Source organism: Eptatretus burgeri, chromosome 14 (assembly GCF_056783735.1).
Source record: "Eptatretus burgeri isolate ZD-2024b chromosome 14, Ebu_testis_v1, whole genome shotgun sequence".
Classification (NCBI taxonomy): Eukaryota; Metazoa; Chordata; class Myxini; order Myxiniformes; family Myxinidae; genus Eptatretus; species Eptatretus burgeri.
In genome coordinates, this window is record NC_140974.1 from 13,386,615 (window position 1) to 13,398,627 (window position 12,013).

The 12,013-nt window shown below is 41.5% G+C and overlaps 1 protein-coding gene across 1 annotated transcript in view; it reads right to left on the minus strand.

Annotated features, from left to right (window-relative positions):
- Positions 1-2,389: 2,389 nt before the first annotated feature.
- Positions 2,390-12,013, minus strand: part of UBE2W (ubiquitin conjugating enzyme E2 W) — a 43,188-nt gene continuing 33,564 nt past the window's right edge. The window contains exon 6 of the mRNA XM_085853760.1: positions 2,390-3,984. Coding sequence (XP_085709886.1) covers positions 3,971-3,984 — 14 coding nt within the window. The 3' untranslated portion in view covers positions 2,390-3,970. The remainder of the gene's footprint in view (positions 3,985-12,013) is intronic.

Sequence of the window (12,013 nt, forward strand, 5' to 3'; positions counted from 1 at the left end):
GATTAAATTTGGTGGGCAGGTTGGGGGTGGGACAAGGACGAACTGATTTGATTTTAGTGAAGATCCGGATCCGACTACTCGAATCTTTTAAGTGACTCTTCACCATTGAGAGATTGGGCCAAAAACGATACATAGCATGATGTTTCAAAAATGTATTGGGCCCGATATGTTCTCGTGGATCAGGCATTACGTGCTGGAGGTATGCGCTCCACCGAGTGCCCTTCTAATTCTTGCCATCCCTGCCAATAAAGGGTTTTGTGATCAAGTAAGAACAAAATCAATCAAACATGCCATACTCTTAAAAGAGTCGGTGTGGCCAAACTCGATAATGGGCAAAGGGTATAACATGCTGGGTGTTTTGCCGTTGCCTTCCCAACAATCGTGGCAGGGATTTGTATTTTGTTCAGGGTGCTGGCGATAACTTGCCGATTTTCGTGGAAGACATGAAGGGATTTCTGCATGTTGATGGCTCGCCCTGCTTCCGATTCATTAGAACGACAGTTTATAGCTGGGTCGAGCTTCAAACCCCGAGAGACAATGCCAGTTGTACAGCCCTCCGGCCCCTCTCCAGAAACAAGATGCGCCCGTTCTTACAATAACCCCATCCTGCTTAAACTGACAAAATCCAATGTAACACCAAAAGGAATTTACTCAAAATCCAAACCGATCTTTTGTTTCTCAATTCTTCTTTATGAAGAACTGTCCTCGAGAGTTTGGGTAATCCCACTCTTCCCTCTGGGGATTTAAACAGAGGGTGCACCACCATCTCATCACTCCCCCTCTCAATCCTTACTATTACCATCAACATTTCCTAACCCAACCCCCTTATTGGCAAGTTAGTCTTTCCTACCCTCAATTTTCCTGTTCTTTCATTCATTCATTCATTCCCATGCCCAAAGGTTACCACACTCTCCTCCTGTCAGTTCTGTCACCCTCCGTCACCATGCTCTTCCATGAGCCTCGATCGTGGAGATTGATAATTTAATATTGCTGACCTTCAGTCAGCCTTCAGTGCACAACCTTCAGTCAGTTATCAATTTTGGTACCAAATTAAATCCAGCTCTTTCTTAAACATCGGCATCGATACATCAAACTCAATTCCTTTTTAAAATCAACTGAGACATGAAAAGATCTCTTGAAAACACAAACCATAGTCAACAGTTTTCTTGTATACTTTGGGCCTCCGCTGTTCATCCAACCATTCCCCAGACACCTTTTCAGGTTTATGTTAAGTGTGCACAAGCTTGTGAAAGGCGAGACAACTGGAGCTTAAGGCCAATGATAGCGAGTCCGATTTCCCACTTCTTCTTTAACAGCCACAATTATTCCCACGTTCTTGTGGGGTCGGCCCAGGATAAGTTTTTATCCCAAGTCTTGCATGAACCGGCTGGCCAGGCCTGACGCTTGATGAAGCAGTGAGGACAGGAAATTTGGAATTTGGCCATAGTGCCAGCAATAACTCACCTATTCTCCACGAAAGCCACCATGGGATCCTTAACGAATGGCAGCAGACGGGACACCTGATTTAACGTCCATCCGAGGGACGGCACACACAATGATGAAGCACCCTGCCTGTGAAACACGGGGGGTGACAGTTTATAGCTAGATCGAGATTCTAACTCAGCCTCGAGGCCATCCTTCCAGCCCATTTCCCACTATACTAATCAAATAAATTTGATATATCTGAATGAAGAATGAGAAATGTGATCCTTTAGTTTACATGCCAAATAGTTTACGTATAAGCATAGTTGAGACTGGTTATTCCTTTAATGGGATACTTCAATGTAAGACTGAGGCATCGTCGGCTCTAGTGTGGCAATAATAGTTGGTGTGATTACCTCTGAGTTGTGGTCATGGATACATCGTCCTGTGGAGTTGAATCTGACTGAAACTGCCATCATGGTGTAGTCCCGGTTACATCTCTGAGCACGACATCCTTTGGATGTCCAAAGCCGGCTGCCCCTGGACCTGCATTTAGGTTGTACACTCATGATTTAATTGCATCTTGAAAAAAATAAAAGTTAGTCATTGCGTACCGACACCCAAGTTAAAGTCCCTAAAAGACCAAATAATGCGACTTCTCTGTCAAAGGAATGTGGATGCTATTAAATGAAGTGAATTTGGAAATTGGGAAACCAAAAGGTTAAAGGTTAAAGAGGTGTGACGAACGCACAAGCACAATGGGTCAAATGTCCTCCCACGTACAGTTTCCTTGAAATAAAATCAATCCCGAATAAATTACAATTCAACTCGCACGTGGAAACAACGCATTATGATAAGTATTGTCCTTTTCTCCCTCACGTGCCGACCGATGTGGCCGAGCCGTTCCTGGAACCGACCGTCGAGCCTTGGCACTTTCAGAAAACAAAAAGAACCAAATACTTCAATATATTGTCAGATTCTTTATAATGGCATTGAACTTCCCATCATTAGTGAAACAGGTAGTATTAAAAACACAACAGTGGTGAGCATGTTTCATGTCCCCAAGGTGTATTCAAAGTTGAAACGACAAAGTGCATAAGAAACATTTTCAAAAACGGATCTTTTGGAACGGTTGCAATCTCTTCGAACCCACTATCACCACATATCTGAAAACTGATTGATGGGGTTACGAAGTTGGGAAAGAAAGGAAGTGGGGGGGAGGGGGGAGGACCAATTTTATTGGCCTGTTGGTTGCAGTTAAAAAACAAACAAACAAAAAAAACAATCATAATTGTAAAGATGAGGCGAAGGTGTCGAAGGTGATATCTTTTGTGAAAGTAGCTTCCAAAAGGTCCAGCACATGCAATCGACTTGGACTTCTCCCCCGACTCCAAGTCACCAACAGAGGCATGACAAGCTACTCCTTCCCCTACCGCCCCCAAGTCACAAACACAGGTATCAACACCTGCTCCACCGTCACCTCCCCCAATATAACCCAAAAGGAGGCACCAACTCACTAAGTCTCAACAGGTGAATATGCCCAAGTGGTTAAATCAATAAAGTTTAATTGCAGTTGCCAATGGAGAAATCTTCACAGAAAACAAATAATCTGAGGTGATGTGAAGGGAGAATTTCACAAACTCAGACAAATTGGTGAATACACACAAAATAATGGAATTTTAAAATAAAATAAAACAAACAAACAAACAAACAACAGGACCATTCTCATTTCCCTGACAGGTGGTTGCAGCGATGCGATATGTACACAATTGTTAATTTTCAGGTTTGTCGAGGACATGTGTGGCACAGAGGATCGTGAATGGGGGAAGGTGGGGGGGGAGAACAACACTCTTCCAACCGAACTACCAAAGCTGTGGGATGTTAGAACAAACTACCATCCTACATCGAGTCCACGCATCACTCTTAAAGGTCCCGTCACCCGACGAGGAAGCCCAATTTGCACGACTTATGCCTTGGCTGACGGATGGGCTGAGGGTTAAACAGAGAAACAAAGAGGACGAAGAAACCATTAAAAAAATAATAATTAAAAAAAAAATACCCCCAGCAAGTACAAACAAAACGGTCAACAAAAAGTAGTTCAAATTTCACGAGATTTGGTTACATTTTTGCGCGTCTCAAAAGGTCCACCTGCTGTACCATCAAAAGACATTTAAATATGAATAACAGCAATTACAGTATTTACTTCTTTGTTGTCGTTGTTTTTTTCTTTTTGTTTTTCTTTTTTTTTTTACAGAAAATCTTTAAATAATGCAAGTGCGCTGCATGCGCGGCTATGGTCGGGTCACCGGGACCGTGCTGCGCGGGCGAAGGAAGCAGGAGAGGGTCATCTCCAAGCTATAAATCAGGACGTGAGCGATTTTCGCCTCGCAGTGAGCTCAGGCGGGAAGGATGTGTTCGGCGGTCGAGGCCACCCGGTAGGGCCCGAGTATGTGGCCGAATTCCCCTCAGCGGCCCGGCCTTTATTGCCCAGGTTTTGCTCCTCCACCCGATGGCGTGTCCTCGCCCCCCTCTGTAAGCAATCTCACCATCAGCAGTTATCATCTGTGGAGCACAGCGATGACAGGGGGGAATTTAAGGAGGACAGGGGAGGGGGAGAAACCGTTCAGGTGGCACAGAAAAGCAGGAAGGAGAGAGCAATCTTTCATTGGGTGCACAATATTCACGATTAACAAAATAAAATAAACATCTATAAAGTCAATTCAAATTTCACATGGACTTCTTATTTATTTATTTTTTAAATGAATAAAGGACAGACTAATGATGTCGACAAAATTTCAGGGAATCAGTGTTTAAATTATTTATTCAACGCGATCCCAAATCCCAAGTTTCCTTATTTAATGGACGTGCTGAGAATCCCAGATGGAGGCAAACAAGATAAGAGAGAAGATAGAAAAGCAAATAATTGGGAAATTTAGGAACACCGAACACCAAAAGCTTGTTGATATTTAGATGAATGGCAATCGAGTCAACTGATGGTTGAGAAGATCAAATTTATAACGAAATACACACATTGATAAAAATAAATGAAATAATTTTAATATAAAAAATAATAAAATAAAAATAAAAATAATAAAGGAAAAGTCCAAGTCGAAAATCGAACCACCTCGAGGGTAACATCGCTGACTGGCTGTGTGCTTGCTTACAAGGGAATAAGTAAAATAAAATGGCAGCATGACAACACCCTCTCCCCACCACCCGCTACGACTCCACACATCACCTGCTAAAGTTAAGCTGGCTGTCCATTATACTTACTAGTGAATAAAGAAACTGTAATAGCAGCATTATAATGTGCCCCCCCCCAACCCCATCTCAAGCTGCATATTGTAAGACTCCCCAACCCCCAATCCCAAAACTCATGCTCCACCCAACATGATTGCCAGCAACAGGTAAACTGAAGCTGGCTGCCCCATTGTTGCCAATATTGAGAAGGAAAAGTGGTAGGATCGAAAGGATCCGAGGTACAAGGGAACAAAGCGACCGGGGGTGGGGGGCGGTCTTGGAAGGGGTTGGCCTCCCAGGGTAAGGACATTTGGTCATTTTAACCTTAAATTTATACATTCTAACACACTTTTAGACAAAATTAAAGCAGAATAATCATGTTCTCCTGAGGAATTCAAGTTGTTTTATTTTACTGTACGTGAAAAGGCTGAATGCCTAAACTCGGTGTTTGCTTCTAAATCTTGTGTCCCAAACATCGCTTTCTGTACCCACCTTACCCAGTCGCACCCAACTGTTCCAGGACTCTGTGTCCTTTTCTCCTGACAAAGTGGAGAGTTTGCTGTCAAACCTCGACTCAGATTCTTCAACCGGTCCAGAGAGCATCAGCCCATGTGTCCTAAAAACCTGCTCCTCTGCTCTTGCTCACCCTCTCTCTCTGTTCTATTTACCCTCTCATTTGCTCAAGGTCATCTGCCGTCTGCTTGGAAATCAGCTAACATCACTGCCCTGCATAAAAAGGTGCAAAAACAGATCCCTGCAACTTCAGACCAATCAGCCTTTCCACAATCTTCAGCAAGGTTATGGAATCCATCATCGCTTCAGACATTAAATCCTTCCACTTCTCCAATGGCTTGATTTCTGATCATCAATTTGGATTCAGACAAGGTCACTCTACCCTGGATATGCTGTTTCTGCTCTCCCAACAATGGATGGAGGTCCTCAATGCCGGACATGAAATCAGAGCCATATCCCTACACATATCGTGTGCTTATGACACGGTCTGGCACCCTGCCCTGCTCACCAAACTCTCTTCCTATGGTATCCAAGGCCATCTCCACTCAGGCTCGCAGACTTCCTCTCCCGTCACAGTCAACGTGTGGCCTTAAATGGAGTTCTCTCATCCCCTCTTCCTGTCCAAGCTGGGAGTTCCTCAAGGCAGCGTCCTGGGCCCTGTTCTTTTTCTGGTCTTCATCAATGATCTCTCCGACACTCTGGAAAATCCTCTGTCTTTCTTTGCTGATGACTCCACCCTCTGCCATGACATCCCTCATACTTCAGACAGGCAGGCTACAGCCTCTTCCCTCTCTTTCAACCTTGAATATATCACAAAATATAAACCCCCCAGACCAGCAAGCAGCAGCTTCTTCACTCTCTGCAGATCTGGATAAAAATCACAAACTGGTCCAACACGTGTAACATGTCTTTCATTCCTCTTTTTTTCCCCACCTTTGGAATAAACTCTCACACTCTCTTAAATTCCACTCTCCCCTCCAGGTCTTCATAACAGCTGTTCACCACAATCTCTTATCTTCCCCCATCCCAAACCACAATCTTTTCTAACCCCCATTAATCCACCCCAAACCCACCTCCTTCAAATTCCTTGCTTTCCTTCCTGAAAGTCCCTGTGTACCCCACCCCATCCCTCTCCCTTCCACAGATCTCCTCATGTCTCTGTTCCACACTGTTTTTTCCTTCCCTCTCCCACCCCTCTTATCTCCTGATCCCCCTTGTTGTACGTTTTACGTGTTCGCTGTCATACGAGCCTCGACAGTGTACACAAAAAAAAACCTTTTAATTCCTGAATATGTTTTGGACTTCACATTCTCTAACATATATTGTAATGAGTAAAATATAAACTGAAATTTAAAGATAGACTTCGACTTGGCCATGCCCTCCTCTCCAATACAGACTTTTGGTATTTCTACTGCCATTACCTGTCACTGGGATGCTTGGGACCGAGCACTACGATTTTGGTAGGTTGCTGCCTTTGTCTTAGCCAAGAGCTTGCGTGTGCGTACGTACTGTGCATGCGACTCGTGCATACGGATAACGCAGCACAGGCACGGTTCCCATTGGTGAAATATTTTGCTCTAAGTTGCATCATGTCGGTCAACCAATGAGAAACTTCGAACATTTCGCGGGTCAATAATGCTTGTGAATGGGACAGCATTTGTCATTTACTGCTGCGTACTTTGAAAAGCAACTGTCATCAAGAAAATGCAATGCGATTTCGGATATGATTACCACCCAAAGATCAACATCAGAAACCTTGTCACAACATGAAAAATCGATCAAAACCTCGATGAGATATTATTTTGGAAATTTTTTCTTTTCTTTTTCGGAGACCCTGGGGAGGTTTGTACCAACACAGAAACAAAACGATAAATAATATATTAAAAAACGCCTCATGTAGTTATCTCCGCAGTATGTTGTGTTGCTAAATTACCCCTCCCCTCGGATCAGTGGAAACACAACAAAATGTGCGTTGTTTTTGTGAAACACACCAAAAAAAAAGACTTGAACCCACTTTTGACTTCTCTTTTCCATCTAGTGTGTGTGTGTGTGTGTGTGTGTGTGTGTGTGTGTGTGTGTGTGTGTGTGTGTGTGTGTGTGTGTGTGTGTGTGTGTGTGTGTGTGTGTGTGTCTGTCCCTTTCCTTTTCGTTTTTTGGGTGTGGTGTCATGGCAGCTGTGTGAAGTCACTCTGTGTTGTGGCGAGTAAGTGTGGTTTTCTCCTCCCCCCCCCCCCTTCCCATCGTACCGTGTATTTTGGCATTTTGTTTTCGTTTCTTTTTACTATTTCGTCTTTGAGAGAGGGAAAGAGTGAGAGTTGGCCTAATGAATGTGGCCTACCCACTTTGATGAGGCTTTGGAAGCTTTTTTTTTTGCTTACAATGCGCTTTTTGTTATACATTTCAGGATTGGCCCCCTTTTTGTTGGGTTCATGCAAAAAGGGGTGATAAATCGTCAACATGGTAAATACACGCTCTCATTGTTAGGCATTTGAGGGTTTAACCCGGAAGTATGCACTTGTGTGCGTGCCTCCTGAAGGAGTTCCTGTTGAAGACATTATCATTGCGGTGGGAGAATATTCGTGCTGCGTCGTGTATTAACCAGAAAGCGGTCGTTTTCTTTTTCGATGATGAACTCGTCCATGATGTTGCAAGTGCCGGAAAAAAAACAAAAACCACAAAAAGTTGTCACTTTACGATGGCGTCGCCGATGCAAACTCCCACGACGTGAATTGTAATTTCAAATGTTCCTCCATTCATAACAATTCCCCCCCTTTTTTGTATGACTTTCTTTCATTGTACAACCTGTCACTTCGGCATGGATCAACACAAGTACAAAACATTATGGCCGTGTTATTCCATCATGGTACAATGCCATCCAAAAGTTCCACGATTCCCTTCGGGTGTCAAAATGAATGTGATAAACAGGTGATGAGTTTTTCGAAGACAGATATTGTATGGTCCGACCAGATTGTAGGGATGATACGGGCCTCAATATCTCGTTTAAAATCAATTTTGAAGACAGTAATTACCAGCTATATGTATCGTCCGCTACCTTCACATGTTTTCAGTGCGGAGCGATTGGACACTTTAAAAGAGGTTATGTCCCAAAGCCTTGTGTGTCAGGTTCAAGCCCGGATGCAGATCCGGCCCATCAATGGGATACAAAACGTAAACTGTTCCACCTGGTGGAGGGACCCATTCTACAGAATGCCGTTCTGCAGAGCAATAAAAAAAATAAAAATAATTATAATTCAAAATAAATAAATAAATCCGGAGGCTGTTCAAGTATCTGCAATAATAAATGTGAGTGTGTGTCAGTGTGTCAGTGTCAGTCAACATTCAGTGAGTGTATGTGTGTCAAGTATGTGCGCGACTCCTCCGCAACTCCAAAACAGTCATTCCTTGTCATTTCAGCCGGGGATTGCTGTGACCCCCTCAGATTTTTCTGAAAAAAATTCTCAAAGCGACCTTAACATATATATGAGGAAGGTTTGCCAAGTTATAGCTCAAAATTCCAAGTAGTGTCCGAGATATGGCCCTACAAACACCCTAGGAGTGTTTCAATTCTGGCAGTCGCAAGTTGCAGATTTGTATCTGAAGCATTTTTGGAGGGCTTTAAATTCCAGAGTTTTACAAACAGAGTTCTGAAAATTCACACAAATGGTGTCTATTAGTGAGGCTTTCAGAATCTGACATAAAAAAATGTTCTACTTAAAATACTTTTTTAGATAAGTACTCTCAAAAGTAGTGATTTGTAACATGCAGTCAAAAAAATTTGGAGTTTTCAAATTGCAGCCAACAGTCAGTTTATTCATCATGAAGAATTTTGTTGCCTGATTTACATAATCTAGTGACTGGATCATTTACACAAGAAAAGTGAAACCTTTTGGAGCAAAATCTTGGGTGCTGTAGGTGTCTGAACTTTGCTCCAGACTCAACGACACTGAAATTTAACCCGGTTTTACCCCAAGTGTTCACCATGTTGACAGTTAGACAGCTCTTTTAAATTTTTGTCACTTCAAGACATGTACATAGGCAAACTGTGGTAGTTTGCCTATGTACATGTCTTTTGACGTGTACATAGGTAGCAACAAAAAAGCAATAGGTGTGCTTTTGACGTGGAAGCCATGCCAAACATTCATAAGTTGGCACCACCATGATCAAATTGTTGTGTTTTTTGGTCAGAACAAGTATGTGGTTACTTTAATTTGGCTCACACTTTTTAAAAAGGATATTTTAGTTTAAGGCTGCCACCAATCTCAACGACAAATTAACACATAATGTGATCATAATAATCACCATTATAAATATTCATTTGCATATATAATTGTTTATATACTTAGTGTACATTGTACGAAAGTCTACATCCATTTGTAAATGTAGGTACAATATCTGATTCAACTTTTTTTTCATAATTTCATATCAAATTGTTTGGACAAATGTACTTGGATCCATTGTACAAAGTAAACAGTGATTAGTTTTATAATTGCCAGGATATAATAAAATGTAGCAATGAGCATTGGCAGTTACTACAGGGCTGTGTATAAGGTTAAAGCCTAAATAAGATAGAGTTGTGAGTAGGGTGAGTATACTGATTCTGGCTCACTTTTCCCCATGTAAGTGAATGGGGGATTTTCAGCGATTCATATTTTTTTCCCTAAAAAATAAACCCCCTTTTTAGCCCAAGGTATATTTATTTGTCTCCCCTTTTAACCTAGGGGCACTCTATTCAATAACCAATGCAACAAGATAAAGATTTGTTCAAGTAGCAAAGTAGTAATGTGATTTGTTAAATGTGATTCTAAAGAAATATCTGAAACATCTAAGCCTCGGGACACTCTTTTTCAAATAACCAATGCATATTGTTTAGCTCACTCATTGAACCTATAAAGATTTGTTCATTCTCAAATTCCTTCAATAGTTTAATTTTCTTTGCACAATAATCCCCATCTAAAATATTTAAAAACAAAACATTTGAATCTTTATATTTTTTAAGATACCCCTTTTGTGCCATTATGAAATGATAAACTTCTCTTAATGCTCTTGTTTGACCACCTCCTGAGCCACAGGTTATTTTTTGTTAAGCCATGCCCACTTTTCATAAGCCCCACCCACTTTGATGGAATTTTATAAGCCCCGCCCACTTTTCCCTAAACCCACCCACTTTTCTTGAGGTATTTTCGTAAACCACGCCCACTTTCCCCTAAGCCCCACCCACTTTTAATGAGGTATTTTTGTAAGCCACGCCCACTTTCCCTAAGCCCCGCCCACTTTTGCTAAGCCCTACCTACTCTTACATCATTTCCAGTTCATCTCTGACTCACAAAGAAATCACGAGAAAATTCTGGAATGTTATGGTTTTGAAAAATTTCCCAACAAAGGCTTGCCTGGGCTTGCCCAGGGAATTTCCAAAGGAAACCACACCCACCAGTCTTTCCCGAAAAAGCCTCAAGCCCAGGCTCCATTTTAAACATTTTTTGCTGGCAATGGTGTGCTGTGTGCTTGCCTGGAACTCTCCGACTTGTATGGAACTAAACCTTCAAGTTGAACTGGATTCAAACCTCTTATCCATTGAGGTAAGATTTTATTTCCCTATTTTCAGTTTGATTAAAGCATCGACTCATTTAATAATTAAATAACTTAATTAATACATTATTATTTTCTCTCACAGGAAATTGTATCTGAAAATACCGATTTTGCCACAACTTTGGGCGAAATTGTTGGCTTGGTTGAAGACCTTGTGAGCGACCAAGACCCACAGAACGAGCGAGACCTTAAGTGGGATGACTTTGGGGATCCTTGGAGATTGACTACTTGTATGGAACTAAACCTTCAAGTTGATGAACTGGATTCAAACCTCTTATCTGTTGAGGTAAAATTTTATTTTCCTATTTTCAAACTTTGATTGAAGCATACTCATTTAATAATTAAATCACTTGATGAATACATTATTATTTTCTCTCACAGGAAATTGTATCTGAAATATGAAAATGAAAATACTGCTTTTGCTACAACTTGGGGCGAAATTGTTGGCTTGGTTGAAGACCTTATGAGCGACCAAGACCCACAGAACGAATTCGTCCTTGATGATCCAACCAAAGAGTTATACCTTGGAGACCAGCAAAGTCCTGAAAAAGAGTTTTGCAACAATAGTACTCATTGTGAGTTATCAAGACAATACCCCCTGAACAAGTTATACCTTGATGAGCCAAAATACAAGTTTTACCTTGGAGACTCACAATTTTCAGACATTTTGAAAAATGGAGTTTTCCTTGATGATCCACAGTTATACTATGTGAGATCTATCACTGAAACCCCCAAAATTGGAAAAATGGAGATTTCCTTGATGATCCACAGTTATACTATGTGAGATCTATCACTGAAACCCATCAAAACTGGAAAAATGGAGATTTCCTTGATGATCCACAGTTATACGATGTGAGATCTATCACTGAAACCCATAAAAATTGGAAAAATGGAGTTTTCCTTGATGATCCACAGTTATACTATGTGAGATCTATCACTGAAACCCACTATATTTCTGGAAATTGTGATTCTACCTTGGAGTCTTGGATAGATGGTTATATTTTTGGAGACTTGAAATGTGGGGTCTGGCTTGATAACTCACAATGTGATACGTATCTTGGAAACTCAACAGGAATGTGGTTATACTTTGGAGACTTGGAAAGTTGGGTTTATTTTGGAGACTTGAAATGCCACCACTCTTTGGGATCTAAACCTATCAAGAAAGTTCTTACTCCCGCTTTCTACGTCATCAAATCTGAAAGCCTTAAAAGACAGAATTGGAAGAAGAGAAAAAAAACAAAAAAATATCTAG